Source organism: Myotis daubentonii, chromosome 10 (assembly GCF_963259705.1).
Source record: "Myotis daubentonii chromosome 10, mMyoDau2.1, whole genome shotgun sequence".
NCBI lineage: Eukaryota > Metazoa > Chordata > Mammalia > Chiroptera > Vespertilionidae > Myotis > Myotis daubentonii.
Window position 1 is genome coordinate 41,502,625 of NC_081849.1, and position 27,502 is coordinate 41,530,126.

The window sequence follows — 27,502 nt, forward strand, 5'->3', positions numbered from 1 at the left end:
TGTATCTCATCCAACTATTTCTTTTCTGATTCACTACATAAGAGCTCTAATAGCAGAATAACTTTCAGTTGCAGATCTGTGTAAATGTTATAGAGAAAGTCTAATTTAAATCTGTTCTCTACTTAAGCCTGAGTGATAAAACAATTTTATCATCATCAACAACAACAAAAGTGCTAAAATTTCAGTATAGTCATATGTTAATCTGTGTGGATTATCCCTGACATGAAAGTGGGATACATGTCAAATGTATAAAATGGATTATACTGAAAAATGAGTATCTACAAACTTTTATAGAGACTATTTAGTGTTATTTATCTAAGGGTTTAAACTGGCTGGGGATTTCTCATTCTAATTTGCACCTTGTGGCTTTTTGCACAGGAAAAACACAAGAATAATTAACCCCCAAGAGATGAAGAAATGATCCTCAATACTTCAGGTTTCATGACATGAATCCTACCTGCAAATACATGTATTAGACAATTCTCTAATCCCTATTACAGAACTTATCATCACAATATATGTATCTATTTAACTAAACTGCCTCCTCACCCATGTTGCTACGAGAGTGTATATAATAGTAGTATTATCTACGATTAATAGATGTTGGGGAAATGTGCTCTAAGGAAGTAACACTTAAGTTGAGATTGGTGAGATTGATTTATTAAACCCAATATGTGAAGGAAGATCTGTCCAGGAAACAGAAACAGTAAGTACAAAGACCTACAAGAAGACAGACTCAGAATGAAAAGGAGCTGAAAGAGGAAAAAGAACTCCAGAGTGTCAGGAGAGGGCAGGGGAGTGTGGTCCAAACAAGAATACAGAGGTAGGAGGGTCCAAGACCAAAAAGCAGATTTCCCTAATTGCTAGGATTAAAATGAAGTGATAGGCGACCATTTGCTTTCTGAGAAGACAGCTCTGACTTCAGTGTGGAGACTAGACTGAAGAGGACAAGTGGTGGTGCTGAGAAGAGGGGTGGAGGGGGATATGAGTTAAGAATGTTATTGCATCAAGTGCAACAGTATGTCTGGGTGAACTTTACACCTCTGTTCTAGGGTCCAGCAAAAGCACCTGTTACATACAGGCATGAGCTTCGAGGTAAACAGCTTCCTTTTTTCTGGTTTCCTAAATACTTTCTCATTACATCTAAAATCATAGCTTCTTGCCATTTTTGCCCATGATTCACTCTCTGACCTCAGATAGGGTTCACTTTCCTAAACTTCAAGTGTGTGTATTTTCAAAGTTTTTTTATTATTATTATATGTTAGAAGAAATTATGGCCAATTCAAGATTAAGGGTCCTCTGCCATTAAGTGTCAAGGTTACGGTCCTAATGTTATTATTATACCCATGTATTGCAGAATATTCTATTACAATGATGGTCATGCTCACAAAAGAATGTCACACATGTGCAGACATACGGTTTGGAACAGCTGCTGTAATATTCAGAATCCTAGAAAGCACTAAATTACATGATAGCAAAATTTATACCTATAGAGGCATAATATGATATTGATCCTAAAAACAAAACCACCATCCTTTGGGCTACAAAGACTCATCAACCAAGAAGTCTCCCAAATTTATAAAGTACTGATGAAAATATGTTTGCCTTGGATATTTGCAAGAGCTGAGTGATGGACAATGTCCAGGCTAATTCCATCTGTATATAGAACTGATCCATTGCAAAACAATCATTTGCCCACAATAAATATTTATTTCCTTAAATGGAAAATAGACCAAAGTCTATATTTACAAATACGTTTTCAGGCAGTCTAAATTGACTTATATTTCTTATATTACACCCATATAATTTTTCTAAGATGTTGCCATTCACTATGGATATAAACATACTACTTAGGATATGTATCATATATAATTGTGTATACAAAGAGTATATACACAGATTATGTAAATATTTCCCATTGAACACATTTGTAGATAACTACTACAGGGATTTCACTTTAAATATAAATCAAATTGCATTTATTAGCTTTCTTTCTAAATCAGACTTATATCTTTGTACCTATTGAGGTCTGTGACTATTAAATAACTTTGTTTCTGCGATTTATCTCTTTCTTTTCTCATGCTCTATGTCAACACTCCACTAGAATTCACCCTGTTCATTAAACCTTTTTTCTAACAGATGTTGCCTTTTTTCCTTTTACTCTTTCAAGTTATCCTGGAAAGATCAAAGCATTCAGTCATTTCTGTCCATTGTACTCAGAGGTGTGTGGGTGAAATTTTACATGATTGTTATGTTCAGGTTGTTTCCTTAATGTTTTCAATTATTTTCTTTGATAATATTTTATATGTGTTGATTGCTTCAATAGCATTTTAAATCTAGCTACTTTTATTAAATAAAAGAAAATAATGTAAAATATTGAAATCATACACAAATTGTATCTGTTTTGAAGAGACAATTGATTTATTCATAATAGATATGTTACATTTGTGAAAATCATCATAAAAATTTACCTGAAATTACATGATATAATTTATAATTAGACCATGAATGCATGAAGAAAAATGTAAAAGACAACCATTTTTTAAAAAATAATTGTCTAAAAAATAAAAATAAAAGTAATTGTCTAATATTTATTTTATTTTAATTTTGAGTAAAATCCTTATGAATACCTTAAGTTTATGGAAAAGTGTGACTTTCATATGCTTTTATATGTTTGGCAGTGAAAGTGAAGGCAATATGGTATAATAGAAACGACTCTGAGTTAGCTGTCAGGAGATTGAATTTAAGTTCAGCTTTTACCAATAAATGGCTATGGAATTTGAGAATATTATTTAACCAATCTGAGTTTACATTATAAAATGAGGAATAGGAGTTAGAGGAGCTATGCAGTAACTATAAGCTATAGTATTTTTTAAACATGTATTTTTGAGCAAGAATTTTATGAAAATTGTGGTCATAGTTTAACGCTGAACATATAACTTTTAAAAAATAAGATATCAGGTATTGCTGAGTTTTGTGTTCAGTGTAGTATTTTGCTTAAGTAGTTATGCATATATAACATTTTCCAGCTTACATTTTTGTACTAAAATATTCCAAATAAAATATTTTTCTTAACAGCATAGTTGAAAAATAAGTTAGGGGATTACTGAATATTTCAGACTTTAATAAGTACAAGGTAGAAAAGTGAGTAGGATTAACATTTTTGTCATTCATATGCCAAATGCAAATTTTATTTTGTTTATTTTTATTTCACTTAAAGTTGATATTAAGCAAGAGACTAGAAACTACTGATTGCCTATGATGCACTTTATAAACTAGAGTGTGTCAAAGCACTTCTAATTTTTTGGATGTTTGCCTGGTTAAAAAAAATAACATTCTACTTAATTATTAGCTACATAATCTATACCCATTCCTTGGATAAGATAAGTTATTACACCATATTCTAGAGGGGAAAAAAAGATTTTTGCATATATTTACGATACTCTGCAATTTTAGCATGAATTAAAAACAATTCCATATTGTTGTCAGCAAAAATCTGACGCAATATCAAAGTGGTATCTGAGCTTACTATCTAGCATGATCTAATACAAAGAACAGATATTTCTCCTGGAAATATTACATTTGCCTCCAAAATTCAGGCCAGCTAAGGGCAAGTAAATGTGGGACACTAGACATCCATCATTTCCAGGTTAAGTAATTTAAATATGAGGTAAGACAGCTATTAAATGCCAACAAAATATAAATCAAAAGAAGAAAAGTTTGCCAGGATAAAAGCACTTAAAAGGAGCTTGAACCCTGGCATGTATACAAAACTGCATTAGCAAAACCAGAAAGATCCAGACTCAGCCCCTCTATATAGCTTTGTGAGCATCTCAAATGAGGTAACTCGTTGAAATAGAAGCTGGTCTTGTACTTCTTAAATCAGTAACTTATTTTTTAAGTGTATATGTGTAGTGTGTACTAGGAAAGTATTTTTAAATCACTAGAGAAATCTTGGGGCATAATAATGTTGAGGAGACCAGTTTAATGTCATTTCAGTAGCAGCAAAAGTCACACACACAATGAATCAGTGACACGCCTGCGAATTGATTTTAAATCCCATTAGACTCCCTTTCTAACCACTCAGCAATTCCTGAGATTGCTTTCAGTGACCAAGGATGCACAATTGAATTAAAATGGCAGGTTGGAAAATAAAAATAAAATAAAAATGGAAAGTAGTCATTCTGTGCGGTTTGATATCTGACAATTTGAGATGCTATACACAAATATACAGAATTCAAAACTGTATTCAGGTACTATTATAAAATTTCTATCACTTATATAGGAATGAATTTAAATTACTAAAGTCTAATAGCAAAATGTGCAATGATAGAAATAATTGCATTAAATAAAAATTGAAGGCTTATGCCATTCATTTTTTAGGCAATGATTAAAGGATATCCCTTCACATAAATATGTTTCTTTAAACATTTGTTCTAACTAAAATTTCTAAAGACACATAAATGCAAAATCAAATTTGAGTAAAAATGAAATTATTCCCTCCAAATATGTTAATATTTTAATATCTTTATAGGCAAAGATAGCTTGATAAGGCTCATTTACATTAAGCAAAATGGAATCAATATATGCTTATCTTTAGTTATTTGATAATTTGTATGCCATACAAAATTAAGTATTTTCTGTTTGTTAGAGATTTTAGAATTCTAGCCATATAAATATATTGATATCCAGACTTTTCTGTGTTCTTGAAATATTACTTGATCAAAATATTAAGAAAAAGTGAAAGGGCATGTTTCAGTGCTAAGGTCACTTTGAATGAAATTTGGAAAACTTATTAATTTTTAAAAATACTTTAAAAACTCTATTTCAAGTATATTCATATTAGTGGTATATATTTTGATTTTACCTTTGGGGTAAAATGTACTACAACTTTATTTGATTGTAGAACATTACCACTCTCCTGTGTATGAGTAGAAAGAAAAAGAGTAGGTAGGTTTTGTCTTTCTTCGACACCTAGATTAAATATAGAGAAAATGAATACAAATAGAAAGTAATTGTTTGTATTGCGTATCCTAACACTCCTTTTAATGAAACAGGACAACCTGATTAATATTATTTGCCATATCCCTTTAAAGCAATGATGGCGAACTTATGACACGCGTGTCAGAGGTGACACATGAACTCATTTTTGTTGTTGATTTTTCTTTGTTAAATGGCATTTAAATATATAAAATAAGTATCAAAAATATAAGTCTTTGTTTTACAATGGTTGCAAATATCAAAAAATTTCTATATGTGACACGGCACCAGAGTTAAGTTAGGGTTTTTCAAAATGCTGGCACGCCGAGCTCAAAAGGTTCGCCATCACTGCTTTAAAGGATTCCATGAACTTGCCACTGCATGAAATTTAACCAGGCTGATAGGCAAGGTCACCTTTACAGCATAGAGAACTTAATGCTATTTAAAGAAGGATCCTAATAATGCAAGTTGTAATTTATTTTACTTGAAATTCAATGTTTGAGCCCAGCCAGCATGGCTCAGTGGTTGGACATCGACCTATGAACCAGAAGTTCAGGGTTCGATTCCTGGTCGGGGCATATGCTGGGGATGAAGGCTCCCTTCCCAGCGTGGGGTGTGCAGGAAGCAGCCGATCAATGATTCTCTCTCATCATTGATGTTTCTACCTTTCTCTCCTTCTCCCTTCCTCTCTGAAATAAAAATATATATTTTTAAAAAAGAAATTCAATGCGTGATAGGGTTTAGACCTGAGTATTAATGAGTACATAATACATGTTGTTGCATATGGCAGGATTTCCAACTCTATTGTATGTATATACCACATTTTCTTTATCCGTTTGTAGATGATGCTCATTAATTTGTTTCCTTATCCTAACCATTATGAATAATGCTTCAATGAACCTGAAAGATGTTACGCTAGGTAAAATAAGCTAGTCACAGAGGACAAACACTTTATTGTTGTACTTATATGAGAATTCTAAAATAGTCAAGTCAGAGAAAGAGAATCAAGTGGTTGCCAAGGGCTGGGAGTTGGGAGAGATGGGGAGTTGCTCCTTAACGGGTATACAGTTATCCACAATGAATAAAGTTCTAGAAATCAGCGGTACAACACTGTGCCTATGGTCAGCAATACTGAGTTATATACTTAAAAAGCTGTTAAGAGAGTAGATCCTGTGTTAAGAATTCTTACCACAATAAAAAAAATAATGAAAACCCTCACACGGTACAACATCATACAAATGAGGTATCGTTGGTACGGTATTGACATTCAGGCCCAATGCTATGATAGCTGTGACTGTAGTTTACTAGTTGTATGATGACCATCAAATATGCTAACAATGATAGTCATTAATATTAATAAAAATGAAAAAAAACGTAGAGAGAAGTTACAGCAGGAGACAAATTGGGCAGAATAACAAGAAGTAAATCAAGCATATAATTTTCATAATAAACTCACAGAATCAGTGTAAACTATTATGCAATAATAATATTACAAGTATAGCATGGCTTGGTGATGTTTCATTTAAAATCACTCTAAGTACTGTACAGGTGTGAGCAAAAGTAGGTTTACAGTTTTGAGTTCACAAAACAAAGTTTATTTTTGTATTATTATTTATTAATTATTGTGTTATTTATTTGATTAAAACTATAAGCATACTTTTGCTAACCCATGTATATCTTGTTTCCTTTTTTAAAGTTAATTTTTGTTTATTTTAATTTTTTAAACAAAGTGTGCTTAAATTGCTTTCACATATGCATTTCACAAAATAGCCTTCTCTGAATTTACAACCAGGGAAAAACCACAATTTTATGATGGTATGGGTGAGAAATTCACATAATTTTGCATAGGATAGCTTACTTAATATTTTATACTCAACATAAATTCAGCTTATTTGCAGACTCATGAAGTGAAAATTAAGTGAGCATGGATCCTAATATGCTACAAAACATGTTTGTCTAATTATCACAAAAGAATTGGAAAACCATTTTCCCACTGAGGAGTTTAACACTGTCATCATCTCAGTTGTACTTGAAATACTGGCTTGGGATATTTGGATGTTATTTTGATTTGTTTTCCAGTGAGAAATTTAGGTACTACTTAGTATCTTTCACTCAATATCAGTCTTGACTCTGATAATGTCACATAATCATTTGCTATAGTATCAAAATGGATGTATCTACCTGTCCATTCATTTTCCCCACATTTACACCAAAAATATGTTTTGAAACCAATTGTAGCAAAAATAGTAGCCTTTTCCTAAAAATTTGTATAACTCTTAACTAGCTTCTCCAAACTCAACTTGATCCTAATTTTCAAGCCTCCTTATTTTGGAAATCCCTATACTTTATGCACAATGAGATATTCACCCTTACCCTGTTGGCTTTTCATGTCTATGTTCTCCTATTCACTGCTCTTGTTATCTTCCAAGCTCATCCATACTTCACCCATTTTTTCAAAGCCCAGCTTAAATGTGATGGCCTTTGTTCATGTCATTAAGTGTTTCTTATTTACACTCACCACCTTGTTCAAATTATGCACACATTAAATTTTTTTGAAATACAAAATAAACACAGGAAAAAAATCCCTGAGTTAATCCCCTAAATTCAAATTGATGATTTTACCCTTTATCTCCTACTGCATGCTGCTGATACTTCCTTTTAAAGGAGTGATTTCTAGATTTAGACATAAACCACCAAACATCATGCTTGCCTTAGGCCCATTACAAAATACCCATGGAAGCCTTAAATTTCTCATCAGTAAAATGGGGATACTAAGAGTACCTACTTCATCAGATTTTATAAAGATTATTTGAGGTAATACATTCAAAACAGGTGGTATACTATATCTATATCTATATCTATATCTATATCTATATCTATATCTATATCTATATCTATATCTATATCTATATCTATATCCTATATAATAAAGAGCTAATATGAAAATGGTTGTCATGCCCTCACACCCTCACACCATCAACCATAATGGCTCAGACACTCAACACTGGGGAGAGAGAAATGGGGACCAGCCAGGCACAAATGAGCTTGTGAGAAAGGAATGGGGGCCAGCTAGGCTGTGTGTGGCCTGGGAGAAGGACAAGTCGCCCGCCCCCTGTCCCGGGCACCAGCAGTGGCACCTATGCCTGTGGTCCAGGAGAGGGAAAAGCTTCCCACCCTGCAGTCCCGGGCACCAGTGGCTGTACCTGCGCCTGCACCTGCACCTGCGGCCCAGGAGAGGGACAAGCTGCCCGCCGCGCAGTCCCGGGAGCCAGCGGCTACGCCTGTGTGTGGCCCAGGAGAGGTATATGCCACCCACCCCGCGGTCCTGGGCACCTGTGGCTGTGGCCCAGGCAAAGCCAGCCCGGGTCCTGGGTGCCTGCAACTGGCCAGAGGAGGGAATCTTGGGTCCCAGATGAGGGGCGAGACAGAGGAGGTTAGGGGTGATCAGGTCAGCAGGGGAGCAGTTAGGGACGATCAGGCAGTCAGAGGTGGTTAGGGGCGATCAGGCAGACAGGTGGGCAAGTGGTTAGGAGCTAGCGGTCCTGGATTGCAAGAGGCAATTGGACATTTCCAAGGGGTCCTGGATTGGAGAGGGTGCAGGCCGGGCTGAGGGACTCCCCTACCCCCATGCACGAATTCCATTCACTGGGCCTCTAGTATGTGTGTATGTGTGTGTGTGTGTGTGTATTAATTGCTCAATCACTATTAGTCATTCTGAGTATAATTGCTGTAATTATGATATCTTCACCTATGTTGAAGTTAAATTTTTACGTATGTGTGAGTCATATGAGGTAGACATTTGCATTTCTATTCCTCAACATTACTATTAGGACCTTGCTTAGGAAAAATGCTTCCTGTATTTTTACTAGTCAATTTTATCTCTATTGAATCATTCATCTGAATATAAATTATTTTCAATATGACTTGGGCATCGATTGTCACAATTAAGCAGAATTGTAACTATAAATCTAAAGAGCCCTTGTTATAAATGCCTCCATTATGCCCCAGTGGTCTCTCAAATCTATTTGATAAAACCTCTTTTATCATTGTATCTTTTCTTTTCACCTTAATGCTATTTTCATTATGTCACACTGATTCTTATCGCCAATCTTTGCTATTTCTACTGCCTCAGATCTCATCCTATCCAAATGGACTCCTCAGGTAGTGCTGAGGTCCAGTCTTACCTCTATAAGCCTGCAAATGACAGCCCTGATTGCTCTCCACTGCACCCCTTGATCCCTCTTTTTATTCCCTGCATGTACTTTCTCTTTTATTTATAGTTGGTGCAGTCATAACACATCTTAGCAACTTACATAATGATGTATCTTCATGGCTTTCTATAATGGCATATGTTGGCTTTCGCAGTGAGACTGTTCAAGATTTATAAGGATAGGTCCTTCCCACATGAAAAGTGTAAGTGCTTTCATTAGAAATGCATGAATCCAAAGCAGACAGTCCAGAGTTATATACAAACAAAGCTGTGACATCACATTTACCTTCCCAATATCCCAGGACAATAGTGATTTCTTTTCTTATTGTCAGAACTAAGGACCTTACCCTTTGAGGCAGCAAGGAAGGACCTGAAGAGTTTAGTGCTAAGTGAAATAAGCCAGTCAGAGAAAGACAAGTATTGACTTAAATGGCACTTAGGTCATGAGGACTGTTACTAAGAGCATTTGATTTAAAGTTTTTCATTAAAGCAAACTCTTATTCTTGGTGGAAGGGGAGACCCTAGCAAACATTGTTTTTTTATATCTACATACTGGCTGTCATTGTAGAAATAACCTTATAGATAGCCATTAAGCTTCACTGCATGTCTTAATGTTCCTTTGGTTCTATCATAAATTGAGATCATGGCATCATGAGAGTATTTATAAAGTTAATATTTTCCAGCTCTCATCTGGGTCCATCTTTCCTGCTCAGTACATAAAAGAGGCTCATTTGGAATTTGAGAAAACATCCAGAGACTTCTCTGAAGAGCTATACACGTACAATTTCTTAACAGATGTAAGTTTGAAGGGGAAATAACATAGACCATAAGCCATTTGGGAATATTCTGTCTCTTAAGGATGACTTACATTTTTCACTTGAGTGGCATGGATGCTAACAGCTTAAACATAAAACTCATCTGTACTCTAGCTCAGAATCATTCCTTCCATGGACTCTGCATGCATTTTTATGATAAACACATACATGTGTATGAAGTATGTGTCCTCACCGGCAGTTATCTGCAGTGTCTACTACTACTGGCAGATACCCAAGAATTGATTGACACACATCTTATAGAACTGGAGTTAATTAATATGTCTATCAATTCCCAAATGTACTACAGGAAACAGAAAATCGCCTTAATACAGCAATCAATGACATACTGTGTGTGGTCAGAAGGCATTCACTATACAGTAAAGTAAGTTTTGAAATACAATATTCAAAAGTATAAATATTGCTCTTAAAATGCCAGGAGAATAAAATAAGGTCTATTTAACTAGGGGTAAATGAGGAGGCTATTTTGGAAACTGTTTGCCATTTTTAAAAGGAATTGTTAATTTCCTCCAACAAGATCTGAAGCTCTTAAATGAAAAATAGAAGCTTTATTTAATTCAAAATTGATGCCTTTATTTTGGTGGCCATTGGCCATCTGAATTAGTAAGCCCGTCATGTCATTTTCTAACCCTGGGAACTCATGTAAGACAATGAGTTATTTTAAAGGAAGAACACTGCAAAGAAAAAATGAAAGTAAAGTGTCCATAAAATCTATGCTAAAAGCAAAAAACAAAAATGTCATTATTTTGTATGATGAAATTATTTGTAATATGTAAGGGCTGGACAGAGTATAAATGAAACTATTTACTTATTTTCTGTAGTGTAGGGCAGGTAACAGCAAAGTATACATATTACTTCTAAACTAGACTCTAGGACATAGATGTGCCATGTTTTTATCTGAAAAACCACCCTTGTAAATAAAGTTACTAAATGCAAACATCATGAAAGTTTATGAACTCTAATCTGAAAATTCTGCTCTTGGTCTGACTGCTATTTTGTTTTTGTTTTTTTAATAATTTTATTGATTTTTTTTTACAGAGAGGAAGGGAGAGGGACAGAGAGTTAGAAACATCGATGAGAGAGAAGCATCGATCAGCCGCCTCCTGCACACCCCCCACCGGGGATGTGCCCGCAACCAAGGCACATGCCCTTGACCAGAATCGAACCTGGGACCCTTCAGTCCCCAGGCTGACGCTCTATCCAGTGAGCCAAACCGGCTAGGGCTGACTGCTATTTTGTTTCTTTCTCTTCCAATCTTTCCATTTCCCTCATTCTTTTCCTAACCGTATGAAGCACACATTGTCTCTGTTATCAAACTCCCCAAATAGCATAACTGTGCAAATCCATGGGCAGTGTTCTCAGTATCAGTACAGATCAATTTAAAACAGATTCTCTCTTTAAGGAAGCTTAAGCACTGAAAATTAAATTTCATGTCATCTAGTCAAACTATCTTGATAATTTCTTTTCCAGAATTTCCTAGATAGACTGTCTAGACGGCTCCAAATCCCCTAGGTAATTGCATAATCATTTTTTCACTGACTTCCTAAACAGTCCGGAACAGTATTTCTCAATATACAGTTGCCATAGAAATGAAGCTCAGTGGAGTTTCTCAGAGAAGACCTCTCTTCAAGGTTCTGAGCCTCAGAATTTCAGAAAAATCCTTGCACCCCAATATTCCACATCAAAGGAGATTTAATGGAATCTTTATTTATTGTTTTCAGTCAAAGAAATTGGCCTCATTTGCCTGAGTAAATGGCCTGTCTCCAGAACCTGTACCTTTCCATTCCCCCTCTACCCGTAAGTCAGCAATGAATATTTAATTGATGAGTTGAGAAGGAATACGCTGTGAACTCTACTAAATAGCAACTTCAAAAATAAAACAAAATGGACATTTTCTTTTTGGAAAATGATAAACATAGGGGAATAAGATGTAGTATTTTAATTTAAGGTCATCAATGTCATCTAAGCTTCAAATTTAAAAATGTAGAAAAATGAGACAAGTGCAGAATCACCTGGCAACAATGAGAGCTCAGTGCCATGTTTTGCGTCCTCTGATGAAGTGAAGTACATTTAAGAGGCAAAGTGACACTTAAATACGAACATGAAAGAGAGCAATGGCTTTAAGCCCTGAGAAGCAAATATATATTTTCAAAATGGTAACTGATATTTTCAGCACCTACTACCTATTAAACTCTCATAAAAACTCTATCACTTTCTAGGTTAGAAACAGAGACAGAAAAAATAAGTAGCATGCTCTATTTCAAGCATCTAGTATTGAATTGAGACTGGACAAAAGTCCTGCAGTCTGAGGTCAGAGGGCATGCTTTTAACAATGATGGGATTAGAACTCCTTGAGTTTCTATAGCAAAAATGTCAATGGGTTGCTAGGAGAGTTGGAAGGCAGTTGGAGGTTAAGTAGTCAAACTCTCACTTAAAATATATGAATACTGAAGGTTGAAGAGGATTTATTTAGTTTTGTTTTACACATTGTGAGACAGAGTCTCAGAGAGGTTAGGTAATTTTCCAATGTTCCACAGCTAGGACTTTGTAGAACAAGATCAAAGCCAGATGTGACACCATCTAACCTGTGATTGAAGCGCAGCTCTCCTGACTCCATTGCTCTGGCAGCACCATGCCTGGCATACAGATGCACAAAGAACAATATAATATTAGGGAATATTCTAGAGCTATCTCCAAAGTATAAAAAAGTGGAGCAATCACTCAAGTCCGTTTTCTAGGGCCCCTGATGATAGGAAATGGCTAAGTAGGCAAAGAAAGAGAGTGTACCAAGTTTCCAGTACTATGTGCAGGAAATTATTCTTGATTTCACCAATATGAAACAAACAATTTAAGTAAAACTGCCTTTCCTTAAAGTTAACTTTTTATTTAAAACTCTTGGGTATGTACTGGCCAGTATGGCTCAGTGGTTGAGCATTGATCTATGAACCAGGAGGTCACAATTCAATACCCGGTCAGGGCATATGGCTGCTGACTCAATCCCCAGTGGGGAGCATGCAGGAGGCAGCAGGTCAATGATTCTTTCTCATCATTGATGTTTCTATCTCTCTCTCCCTTCTCCCTTCTTCTCTGAGATCAATAAAAATATATTTTAAAAAAAACCTCTTAGGTATGTTGCAAGTACAGTATACATGCCTGTGAGGAAGAGGAGGAAGGATGTGGTAGGGAAATAGAGGGGCAATTGCCTAAACTGGTTTGACCTGTGGAAAGTGTTTAATCTTCTCAGACTCAACAGGAAAGTAATAATAATTGTACGTAGTCTAGAAACCACGTAGTCTCTAAGGTGTCTTATTAAAAAACACACGCTACAACACTGTTTTGATCTCTAAGTCTTTGGGTTGAAAGAACACATTTCTATCACTTTAGGACATCTTAAAAAAATTTTTGAGATCCTGGAGTTTAAGTTATAAAGAAGTGGCTAACATGTAAATTATATTTTATCTTTAGTGTTCCAGAAATATCCTGGGAACAAATCCTTTATTTGTTAAGTATTTCTGAATTCCAATTTGGAAGAAAACTCTTGTCACAAATGATTTTCTCACTGCATAAATGTGTTTATTCTTAGGATTTTGTGCCAGAAGTTATAAAGGAGCTTATAATTGAAGGATATTGGTAAGCCCAATTCATGAAACTACTTTCAATATTAGTAACTTTTCCTTTAAATATTCCCCTAATTTTAATTTTTACTTAAATTTACCTCATTTTAATCTCTTCACCAAATTTTCTCACGAAAACATCTTTTAGGAATCATAAACATATTAAAGAAAGATTTTTTTTCATATCGCCAATATAATAGCCAACAATATAAAAATATCACTTAGCTGAGCTAGAACACGTATGAAAATAATTGTGGTCAAACATGAGAGCAGATCATTGTGCACAAGTATGGCATTCTTTTATAATCCCTAGGCAGAAGAAAATAACGGGGGTGGCAGACACTTCTGACTGAGGATGAAAATGGAGGGGAAAGCTGGCAATAAAAAAATGAAGGAGCAAACAGTGTGCACTCAGCCGGCTGACATCTGCCACACATGCAAAATGGATTTGACTCTGTAATCCAGGGCGAAAGCAAGTGCTTTCTTCCTTCCTTCCTCCTGTTCCATAGTTAGCCTTGAGTGATGGTCTCATTGTTTTTGCATTCACAGATTAAAATGAATAACAGCATCTGCATTTGAAGTAGGTCTCACTGAATATGAACCAGCAGTTAAATGAGCTGGAGAAATCAGTAACGAGGCATTTGAATAGGAAGGGGTCATGGACAAACACTAATTTCTAAGAGCCAGCTTTACCTCAGGATGATGTCCAATTTCAATGTAGGTGCAAATCGGATGAAAAGCCCCCGTTCCACAGGCGTACAAGTGAGTCTGATTATAAGCTTTAAGCACCTTGATGAAATTCGCACATTCTTTCTGTAAGACAAAAGGAAAAGCAGTGAGTTCTCGCAGGCAGCATGCCTGCGATATCCTCGGTGCTGAGTATGATTGAACAGTTTTTTGTGTCCTTTTCACGGCATTAGTAGGATTTATTATGCTATTGTTTGCTCATATTTTTATATGAACTGAAAACATTGAAGTTTTTAGTCTTGTGGGGGTGGGTGTCGCTAAATAAAATATTTTATTGTACTAACTCTTTTAATGAAAACATTTGTAATTTATTTATTCAAAAGTAGAATAAATGTAGATAACCAATCTACAATCAAAGGAACATTTGCTAGAAATGAGACAAACAGAAAATGATTTGATTAATCAATAAACTAGGTAAATAATTTTTTTCAAAAATCAGCTTTGAATTTAATTATAGAAAAGGAAAACAAAAGTAAAGATAATATGCACTTCTTTTAATTGTGAAGTTTAATATCAATAGTAACCCATCATGATGGGCAGTTGACTTTGAACTTCAGAAGTGCTGCTTGCTAATGAGCTCTATAGACCCTAAGAAGTTAGAGCCACTTTCTCCTGCAAATGTCACTTCATTCTCAAAGACAATTGGGTATATTTAAGGTGAGATAAAGATGTTATAGTTTGGAGTATCTATAGGCTAAAGGGTGTTTTGTAGAGCAGGTATAATTACAAAGTACTTTCAGAAAGTTCATGGAATCCTGAACCCATACATGCAACTCCCTGCCTAATGAGTCATGGATTTCCCTGGGGAGCGGGGTGGGGGGGGGCAAATAGTGATGAGTAAATTCTAGTCATGTTTTATTATTATTTATAGAAGTTTAGACATTCCTGGAAAGTTATTTTTTTGAGATATCAGATAAGAAATAAAATGGATAAAACTATTTAGAGTCTTTCTATATATTGTATTCTATCTGTAAAGCCTATGGAAGAAAATACTTTCCTATGAGCAAACAGGAATAATAGCCTTTTGTCCCTGTTGAGGAAAGATTTGAGGGAAATCTCAGATATTCATAATATAAGTTGAATAATTTCATTGTCCCAAAAGTTCAGAGAAAGAAAGACTCAATTTTAACAAAATATTTTAAATAGATGATCTATATCAATACTGTAAAAAGAAAACTCAAACTCAAACATAGCTTAAAAATGTTATGGTTTACTATCAAGTCACAAATCCTAAAAATTGAATATTTTAGAAAAATATGAGTTCATCATAGAATATATAACACCCATTTAAAAATATACAAATGAGTATGTGATAAATAAAAATGGCACTAAAAAGTACTCTGTTATTGATCATACACTTTCTTAATTATTTTTGTGTTTTTGCCTATAAAGATTTGGAATTAAGACCCAAATATGTAACTAGAAGTGCAGGCAAAGAGCAAAAGCAGACTATAGTACAAACAAGTTGGGAAGCATTATAGAGACTGGGTTGGTCCTAGCACTGGGACACTCCAAAAGTCACTCTCTGTGACATGAGACTTACAAAGTGAGAGCTCAGAATGCACTGGGCCTTGTGTAGTCAGTGGGAATTTATAACTGAGGTGTTACAATAACTTAAGTACATTTCCACACAACATCTGTATTCTGTGCTTGCAGCTAATGATTTGGCCTTAACTCTTTTGTCTCCATAAAAGAAACAGGGGCAGACAGCCAAATGAACAGAATAAGTGATATTTAAATTCAAATAATTGCTTCCCATCAGCACAGACTTTCCTAGGATGAAACCTAAGGATGTCTTATAAATATATTGTCCTAAAACTGAATTAGAGCTATTTAAAGTAAAATATGTAACTTTCAAGTTAGGACTCCTCATGCTTTCTTAACATAGGCTGAGTAGTTTAGGAGAGTAATTACAATAAACATCTAATTTCTCCCACTGTTTTTGCCACTTCGATCCTGAATTTTACTTTGTCTGGTAATACATTAAAACATAAAATTAAGCTCTTAAACCAACGGATTTTTCAAGTTGCTATGAAGAAACATTTCCTAGCATAAAGGGTATATGGACCTCAGCCATGTTTCACTTTGAACATAGTACATCTTAGGCAAAACTGTGAAGCAGATATAACAACTTCCAAGACTCTTAGCAACAAACTCCCTGTTCTGTAACAGTTCTCATCTTTCCCCAAGAGAATAGGGCATGAATGCTTGGGCAGTGGAACAAGGTTGTGGAGAGGGAAATAGCTGATAAACTAATTTACAAATGAAGCATTCATGAGTCTTACCCAAAGGATTTTTCGGCATTTTAAAGACAATGCAGTCATTTGCGAAGAACTCATTTTCAGAAAAATGCTTTATTGTATCCCTTTCTTGGAAACATGTATGTGGCCACACACTCTGCTTTTACATAAAGATATAGCCATCCCTGATTGTGGCTCAATATTCAAGATTATCAATGACCAGCTCCATCACCATATGTTGAAACAAAAAAATTGGCTGTGTATATATTGGTAAGAAAATGAATATCCTAATAAGTAATAGTGGTAGTCCCAGATGGATGTCTTGCTCATTTTAGAAAAGAACAGGATTTCAGCTTCTCTGCCATGTCTTTAAAGTTTCATGCAATTCTGAATACAAAACCAAATTCTCTAATCCCATTAGTAGTACCTAAGTGCATCCGAGAAATAGAATAGACTCATTCTTCACAATAAAAAATAATGCCGTCTAAGCACAGATATTTGTGAACACAAATGGCCCATGTCACCTCTGGAACCGTTATGAGTTCTAAAATCATAGAATTTGTTGGTTCTTATCCCTTATAGATTATGTAACTGATTGGCAAAAAGTTATGATTGAAGGACTCTTAGGGTTCTTGAAAAGGATGGAAGAGAGCTACACTGAATATAATAATTTTAATTTGTTCTCTATTAACTGTCAAAGAAGAACTTCTATAATGTGACAACTATTCCTCTATGGAGCAGCTGAAGAAAAAAAAAAAATCAATGGCAGAACCAGGGCTGTGAAATCTGGCACATGTTTCACACCATTCTCACCAGGGAGTATGCTGATAAGGAGTCTATCTGTGCTAGAAAGCAACTAGACCCTCCCTACTGGCCTTGGGCCTGGAAGGATCCCTTTCATTTCCTCACTGAACTCTCCCAGTTGGCAGCAGGTTGTATTGTTGCCATGCCCAGGGGCTAGTTCAATATTATTTTGAAGTGAAGGTTGAGGCAAATAAAATGGAGAGAAATTTCCTGGGTTTACAGTGTGCGAAGACCGAACTGAAACAAAGAAAATTAATTAAATACTTTCAAAGTTGGCTAAAAATAGCTTCAAGAAAACTCATCAACAATAAGGGAGTGGAAACAATGAATTAAAAGAACTGGACAGAAAAAGAACATGCACCCAAAACTTGATAGAAACATTGTTGGTAAGGATTTGTTCTTTAAACAGAAAACCTACATAAAAGAGCGTCAATCCTGTCATTCATTTGCCTTCTTTCCCTAGCTTCTTGCTGCCAAGGTTTTGGAGTGTTCCAAAACAGGATATTCACTTTATTTGGAAGCAGCCTGGACATTCCATTATAAAAAAGGAAGCGTGGCAGAAAAAGGAAACACACTTCACACATTTCTGCTCTAGGGAGACAGAAGGAGCGTGTTTCTGACCTTTCCTTGAACCATGACGATTCTTAAAACTCAGAATGTAATGTACTTTTTGGCATTAGACTACTGCACTGCTTTGCTCAGCACTGGCGGATTTACAACGTAATAAAGGGAATGTAATCAGTTCAAAATGAATTCATTTTCAAAACTTGCTCCTTTTTGGAATTTCAGTTGATATACACAGACAAGTTTAGCAACAACTTGGCTTTTCGAGAGTCAGGCAACCATACCGATCTCTTATTTTACTGATATGTACTCCAGACCCACAGCATTATAAATTGTTAACTTAGCCTAGAAGTAAAAGTAAAGGCAGTCATAAACCAGTAAACCCCAGGGCCACACCTGAAGAGCAATGATTCATCATCCTCAGTGACAAACCATTTGCACTTATTTTTTTAGGATTTCCAGTCCTTTCGGATCAAATGTGTAATTTCAGAGGAATTACACATAGAGATATTAGCCTGGAAAAATAAATTAGAAAGAAAATGTCTACTCCCAGAAAATGATATACGAAGCCAAATGCACAGTGATTCAAAAACAAACAGTACAAATATGTAGCACTGATTAGACTCTGTTACACAGTCTTTCCCGCACGGTTACAAAAATAAAGTCCATCCATCTGTCAAAACAACTGCTCCATGCATGAAAATTAAAGAGAATTGAGGTGTTTTTAACGAACTTCCGATAATTATACTTTTCACAAAAGAATATAATTTACCTCCAATTCCAATTACCTCCTTGCATGTTCTTAAATTATGGATGGAACAGTGAAATTTTGCTATAAATAAGAGAAAAAAGGAGAGAAGACTGTGAAGATGAACAATCTCTATTCAAATATATTCAGTTCATGATTAAATCTAACAACTTGTTCTGGTACAAATATAAATTAGCCCAAAATTAAGGGGTATAGTACAGCATTGCCTCAGGTCAATGAACAGTCATTTAAAAAGAAAAAAAAAAAGTCTACATCCCATCTGCAGTTTATGTAGAAACATTTTAACGCATAATCTTGCAGCTGGGAAAGCCTTTCCCTATCATGATGGGTGGATTCATTTCTGCATTAAAATCCATTAACAGGCTTAATTCCTGAAGTTAATCTGTTGACTTTCTTTTTCTCTAGTCCATTTATTTAGAAAGCTAGCCGAATACTAGAATCTTCATACCAAAGTAGCAATCCGTGAGATTGTTCCTGTCACTCACTTCATCCTTCTCTCTATTTAGGCTGCTCCATAGTTATCTAAAAATAAGGTTTCATATCTTTTCTTTTTAACACTGTGCTGACATCAGATCATCCGTAATCATGTCTTCCTAATACCTTGACATTCACTGAAGGATGTTAGAAATCTCTTCTTTAAAGGGACGTATCTATTAAAACTAAGATTTAACTATGTTCTAATTACAATATTAGCCACCTAATGTTGAATTTGTAACTTGAGTTTTAAACAACTGTCTTATGAAATGGTGTGCAGGCTGTTTTGTCTTTCTTGGGAGATATTTTTACCTTCACTATTAAGAAGGATGGCATAATAAAATCAACTGACCTTTCCACCTTAATGTTTTGTTTTAATGTGAAAGAATTTTTTCTTTAATTCTGATTTAACTAGGACAACAAAATTGGCATTATTTCATGGCTAGTTATTTAAATATATGTCTATTCATATTACTGAACCATATCATCTTTAAACTGATATTAATTGAAAAATAAATTTAAAGTGGTTTGAATGACGTGATACACTAAGTAAAGACTCGTGCACTAAGCTACCAAATCATTTTACTGAAATGCTCATTTCAGTTAAGTATCCCATTTGACTGGTTTTATACCTCCAGATTGACTGTTTGTTTTGAAGTTTTAGAAATACTGCTTAAGATTTTATAAATATTTTCTTTTCAAATTACTTGAAACGTTTAAACTTGGTCAAAATGATTATACACATAGCCACCACAGACCATGATATTAACACAAGTTGCCCAAAGTATTTCTCTTCTGTTTAATACTTTTGAATAATTTCACTTTGAAATTCCATATGGACCAGAGAAGTTGGTAATTTCTCCTTTTTGGCTTATATTTTCTTTTATATTGTGCTATAAATATAATTATCACGTTTGCACCATTCACTGGCTTTGATTGTGGGTGGTCCCTAATATGCACCTCCATAACCTTTCTTCATCTCATATTTCCAAAGTTCATGTTAAATCTATGATATGATGCTTAGTGTATCCTCAGAAACAAGTAAAATTTCATTCAGGAAGATTATCAAGTGAATAAAGAAGCAAAATACCAATGACAACTATTAGAAACTATTCTTTCCAGTAACTTGGAACAACCTGCTAATTATGTAGTGAGAAGACATTTGCCAAAATCCTATTCCCAGAGGAATTGTTCAAATCATTCTAATGAAATTTACAGAGTATAAAATTCTTATTGTACTCTAAAAATGAGTATGTAAACTGATGTGTGGGTGAAATATGGTGCCCGTTTAAATCTGAATATTCATTTGTCAATCAATGACAAACATTTAAATTTCATTTCAGCCATTTAAGAATATAATTGAAATTTCTAATAAAGAGGAACACAATTCAAAATCTCCAGGCCCTCTGGAAATTTTTATATAATGTTTCTATTATAAGTGCTAGATTTACTTTGTTAATATATACTTAAAATGCATTTAAATTTTAATCTTGAGTCTCTTAGAGTTCCAAAATAGTGCATATATATATATATATATATATATATATGACTTAATTCATGACAATTCAGTCACAATGATTACCATCATATTTTTAATAGCAAAACATATGAATTATAAATTAGAATAAAACCCAGTTTCTAAAGTAATTTTAATGGTAAAGCTTCATTTCCCATATATGTCTCTTACCTAAGATATAAAACTAGTTCATCCAATTGCTTTGAAATATGTATTTCATATCCAAATATGAGTTACATACATACGCTAATAAAAGCAATTCATTAAGAATACCACCAAGTATATTTAACAAGTTTTCAATAAGTGTTAGCTATTATTACTACGACCACTTTTGAATGTCAAATTAAAACTATAATCCTATTTAATTTACCTGAAATTTAACACCAAGCAGCAATACACTCACATCTTGGTACACATGAAAATCTGTGCTTATTTCTCTGATATTTGATAAATAAGGTATTCACTGGCCTTCATAAAAAATAAGTTATCTCTACGTGAAGTGTCATCCAATTTCATCATGGGAAACATGTTTAAAAATGAATAAATTGCCCTAACTGGTTTGGCTCAGTGGATAAAGCATCAGCCTGTGGATGCCAGGGTCCCAGGTTCGATTCCGGTCAAGGGCATGTACCTTGGTTGCGGGCACATCCCCAGTAGGAAGTGTGCAGGAAGCAGCTGATCAATGTTTCTCTCTCATCGATGTTTCTAACTATCTACCTCTCTCCCTTCCTCTCTGTAATAAAACAAATAATATATATTAAAAAAATGAATAAACTGACTATAGTCTTTCATTTGTGAGATCATCTTGTCCACGAAAAAACAGTTGTAATCCATACTGTCAAGAACTGTGAAGGGTCTGTGATCTTTGTCTTACTTGTAAAATAAGTTACCCTGGCACAGTTTCATGGGTGCTGGCAGAAGATATATGTCTCCTGGGTCAGAGATAAAAGACTTTATCGCAGAAATAGCAGTACTCAGAGTATCAGCATTTCTTATGCCAGTTCCTCAAGCTCCCTCCAATTCCCTCTGGGCAGTGAGAAAAGAGCCAGGTGACACTTGCATTTATTGTATTACAGGGGAAAAACCCTAGGTGGAGGGAATCTGAATACTGCATAATAGTCAAAGCGTATTGGAACTTGAGGGAGGCATTATGTTCATTTTACTGGACAGTAAGCAAACCTGTTTTTTGTGCCAATGGAGACCCTATCTCTACTTCTCAAGGCTGTTTGCAAACCAGCCTTTTGCTTCACAGAGAGACAGTGCCTTCCAAGTCTCTTCACTACAAATATCCCTAAATATAGTCTACAAAATAGGCAGTTAGTACTTTTTTCTCATCAGGTGTGAAGAAGTGTGAGAGACCATGAAAATTTTTCTCCCAATAATTATACATAGGATTTAGAGATTTAATGAAATGTTATGATTGACTTTTGTAGAATGAGGTGGTTATTCTAACTATCCATTTAACAAATTTCTATAATTCCTTAAAGTTTCTTAGATAAAATAAAAATATTAAACTTGTCAATTTTGACCTTTGAAAAAGTAAATGAAATTCAAGGACTAACATGCATTTTGGGATGCACTGCAACTTAAGATGCTTGGGTAGCATCAACCTCTCAATTGCATTCATGTGGCAGAAATTAGTGTTGCTAAGGTCCTGTAATTTGAGCCAGAATAATTTGACAAAACGTTATCATCTATGATAGCATCAAAAGTGAATAATAACAACTAAGGACAAAATTATAAAAATAAATCCCTCAAGAATTTCAAAAATGTCCCAGAATTCAGGTGCATGAAATATTACACTTTGAAATGTATCCAACAATAGTAATGTTATGAGAATCTGATTTTTTTTGTTCATCTCAGATGGTTGAGATTTTGATTTCCAATGATATTCAAAATATTTCTAACAGTCATACGGTTGCCATTTGGTTTTATGGCAACAGTGCAAAGAGGGATGATTTAATAGGATAAACAAAGAAGAGTCAGAGAGTGAGTGATTCGAAACAGATTCTTTTACCAGTTTAGCATGTATTCAGTTTTCACTTGCAAAACAGGGTCAAGGAAGTTAATCCCCCAATAGAAATGTTATTGTGAATAACAAAGTGGATTTTAAGCATCAGGGCTATATAAAAAATGAAAGTAAAGTGGATAATAGCAGTCAGAATGGACATATGCGGATTGCATTTATTTCCTTTTTCAGGGTCTCTGTTCAATAATATAATATATTATATAATTTTTTTTCAAATTACAACTCTCAAGTAACAATGGAAAAGTTCATGAGCAGTTCACTCCCGTAATATAGAAAAACCACAACAAAGGTTTAGAACCTACAACACCAAGAAAAGAAGGCATATTGGTATATATCCTGTATATTCACTTCTACAAGAGGAAAAAAATAAATTTAGATTAATGTTGTTGTCAGAAATGTCATCAGCAGCCTCAGACACATGTATGCGTGCTCGAGAGAGAGAGAGAGAGAGAGAGAGAGAGAGAGAGAGAGAGAGAGAGAGAGAGAAGGAATATAAGTAACCGTGTCTTAGGCTGCAGATTCCCTCTTTACCACAAAGTCCATCTTTGTGGAATAGCTGCTCAAATTCCAGTTGCTGACTTAACATATGTGTTTGATGCAAAACTGAGCCATGAGAAATGATGGTCTGTATCTTCCCAGATGCCTGAGAGAATGGAGAAAGGGTTCAGTTTTCTGTATGATGTTACACTCAGTGACACCATCTTCACCCACGCTCAAGGTACATAACATTAGCCAGTGTCTTTGCCCCGCTTTTCTTGCTGTTTTTTCCTATTGAATCCCTGCATCTGAATCTAATACTGAGAAGAGAGCACTTCCCCCAGGACTGTTTGTTTAAAGGAGCCTTATTTCCGGAGGGCTTTCTGAGAGAACACTGAAGCCCAAAGAGAAAGGGTAAACTCAGGTTCCAGAAACCAAAGAGAGCACTCAGGGAGGTCATTAGTTTACTTTTCTATAAATGCTCAGCTCAGTTCCTATTTTGGTTACAATTCTATCTTGGAGTCCCCAAGGCTGCAGAAACCACTCAAGCCTCATTCTTGTGGTTTTCAGCATCACAAGAGCTCTTTGAAAGGAATCACTGTCCATAAGTCACAGCTGACGATTATTTCCGCAAGAGTGCAGAATTTCCATCAAACTGTCCATGTATCACTTCAAAAATCAGGTGTTGAATGAAAATTATAAAAAATCTCTTTACCTTTCATCTTTATTCCCAAGTGATAATTTCAGAAATTATTGGTAAAAATAAGTATGCTATTTATTTAGAAATGTTTATCGAGGAAGAAATGTTACAAATCCCAGGGAGTCAACTAATTGCTATTCTAAAATTACATTAAAAAGAAATGAAAAAAAATTGGTCTGTATATAAATAATCCAAAAATAATCAATCAATGCCATATATCTGATTTAAATGAAATAGATATATAAATTGAAGTGCATAAATGAGGTTATTTATAAAGTAAAATAAACTTTAATGAAATAAATTATAAATGCATAAAATATATTTTGAATAATAGGCCAGTAAAAAGTAATAGTAAAGAAATGGGTTACTAGAAAAATAGTATAAAATACATTTTACTGTGTAAATATATTTTTGTGTTTGGTGTTTAGAACAAGAGGAAAAATGCATTTTTTTTCTTAAACTAAAATATCTAAGGACTATTAGGTTTTCCTTTTATTAGGTAAGTGTTATAAAAGATTACTTAAAATCCACAACAATTAAATTGATTTAATGCATAACATAAAGGAATAACAAAGGCAAAGATTCTATCGTATTACATTAGTTAGTTGATTTTGCAAAGATTGGTTTGGATAATATTGCCATACCATTGAACTTTTAAAAGTTTACAACTCTCAGTAGACACATAACTACCTATCTTTACCATAAAATATGAAACATAATTTATAAGTTCTTAGAATCTTGATTATAAGGTACTATAAAATGATGTCCTAGTTCCTTTCAATTTAGTTTTATAAAACCCATAAGCATTTTCAGTAAGCCAGGAAAATATAATAAACTTACCCTTCTTAGAGAGGAAACCTCTGAGGTCATGATCAGGGCTACCCATACAGTACTTTGAGGAACATGACTATATCAGCTGCTGAATTAACTGCATCTGGGCTCACACCAGAATCTCTTATTATACAGTATTGATAGCAGAGTAGCGGGGGAGGGGCAGTACCAAACTAATTTCACTTAGATACTGTCTAAGCAACATATAACAACAACAATAATAGTTAATATTTGTATTATGCATTATAGTCTATGTCATAATTTTACTTGTGATTGTTTGAGTTCTAAAGGAATTCTGTGAGCTAGATATCATGATAACACCAGAGTAGATAAGGTATTTTTTTTTTCAAATCTCTATTGTTTATCTGTATGTTAATAGGCAAATTAAAATGGATATATGCCACAGGACTCCAAAATCTTTATCAGAGGCACAGAAATTTTGATCTTTGCTTCTAGGATAATATTCAAAATGCTCCAAAACATTTGAATAGAAAAAAAATAAGATACTTGCTCAAGTACAATGAATAATTGGCAATATCAACATATAAGGAAAAAAAAGGAAGCAAGGAAGGAGGGAAGGAATGTTTAGAGGAAGGAAGAAAAAGAAGAAGGAAGGACAATGGGGAAAGTAAAAAATAAAAAAAAGAAGGAAGGGAAAAAGAAAGGAATAAAAAGAAGAGGGGTAGTTTAATTATGATGACTCAGGGGCAAAAATATTTCATATAATTCAAAAGGAGTTCAAGAAAAATTAACATATTAAAGCCAATCTGTACAAAGAATTGTCTTAATATATGTGCTACAAAACTGCATTTTGTTATCTTCTGCATATGTATAAGTAATCAAAGGGAACATAGTTTTGCTTTATGTAGGCTTGTTGGTATTTTACTTATTTTATATAACACTGCCAATACTTTACATAATAATACAAATATACAAAATTAACTAATATTTTGTTTCTAAAGAGTATTTAAATCCACAAGTAAAGAATGGTGTTAAGATAACACAGCAACAGTGATTATAGAGTGATAAATCACTATATGCAATTACTAAAATTATTTAATAGATTGATACTCACCAGAATATCTTTTCCAGCCCACTTGCACTCATCCCTTCTGGTGTAAGATACTGGCCACACAATCTAAGGGCAGAGAAGAAACATTATTTTATGCCAATTAAGTTCTATTAAAACTAGATCTGGCATTATAGTCTGTCAGACCAAGTTGGGGCAACTGAGATAAAGAGAGTTCCATAAAGAAATTTGTGGTAGGAACCTTTCCATTTAGACTATGCAGTGGCTTCAGTTCATTGGTATTAGCTTAAATCACTCATGATTCATGTACCCAGGTGGCTTTGCTGTATATGTGAGCTGAGCCACACAGACATTCATATAGTCAATACAGGCATGCCTTGTTTTCTTGTGCTTTGCTTTAGTACGCTTCACATATGTTGTGTTTTTTACAAATTAAAGACAAGACCCTCCACCATCAAAAAGATTTTGGCCCATTTTATTGGGACACCTCTTTTATTGCAGAGGCCTCGAACCAAACCTGCCATATATCTCAAGTATGCCTGTAGAGCTAATCAATGTGTAGTGGAAAGAACTCTAAGGCAGGCTGGGGAGAGATAGATCATCTTGAGAGGAGGTGAGACTCTAGTGAAGAGATTGATTGCACTGGATCCATTTCCCTAATCCAAATCTCAGCATGACATGCTAGAACAAACAGCTGATAGGATTAGAAAAACCCATCTTGGAAAGGTATATTTTTTAATAGCTAAGAGTAGCTTTATTTTACTTTCAGGAGATAAAGGGGGAAATGAAGCTAGATAGATAGCTCTAAAAATAGTCACTCTTTTTACTGTATGCAAAACAGACTAAGAAATAATTGTTTGTGTTCTCATGCCTAATATTTGGTCTTCATCCTTTCCAAAGTTCCTATATTTCATGAATACTGTGACAGTGGTAGATAGCCAAGGTGTTCCTGGTGGCTTAGAGGACTGTAGATACCTTTCCCCTCAATTATATTAAAGCATTTACCCTCATCTAAATTCTAATATAATCTTTTAGTTTCCCTTAGCAAATCCAATGACACCTATCTGTATTGGGGCACAATTTAATTTTTGATATTTTAATAATAGGAGATTATATCAGTTCAAATATTCGGTGTTTATAATGTTTTATCATTTTATAAAATTCATATATAAATATAAATATGTGAGTGAATATATTGATACCTAGACAATATGAGTACATATCTCTTCAGTATATATATTTAATGTATTTACTTTTTTTTCTGAATAGTCTTAACTTGGTTTATATATTCAGTTAGTTTTCAAACTGAAAAGAACTGAATTATCTTATAAGATAGCCTATTATTTTATAGATGAGAAAAATTGTAGAGCCATATGCCCAGGATATATCTCGGTGTCTCTTCTAACAATGAGACTTGTAATAAATAGGGGTGGACAAAGGTAGGTTTACAGTTGTGATTACACTAAACACAGTTCATTCTTATATTATTATTTATTAATTATTGTATTATTTTTCATATTAACAACTGTAAACCTACAGTTGCCAACCCCTGCTATAATGAAATAATGAATTAAAGTTAGGTGACTTGCACAGTGTCATAATGTTATATCTCCTGTTCTTGAGTTTAAAATCATTATTCTAGTAATAGAAAACATAATTCTAATTTTAAAACATCCCACTTCAA

General features: G+C 34.3%; 1 protein-coding gene across 2 annotated transcripts in view; it reads right to left on the bottom strand.

The window, feature by feature from the left end:
• The window catches only part of SEMA3A (semaphorin 3A), a 193,916-nt gene that overhangs the window by 109,877 nt on the left and 56,537 nt on the right, over positions 1-27,502 (bottom strand). For both annotated transcript variants that reach the window (XM_059712176.1, XM_059712175.1), the window contains 2 exons: positions 25,864-25,926; positions 14,331-14,450 (listed from right to left, as the gene is read on the bottom strand). In XM_059712176.1, the coding sequence (XP_059568159.1) occupies positions 14,331-14,450; positions 25,864-25,926 (183 nt within the window). The remainder of the gene's footprint in view (positions 1-14,330; positions 14,451-25,863; positions 25,927-27,502) is intronic.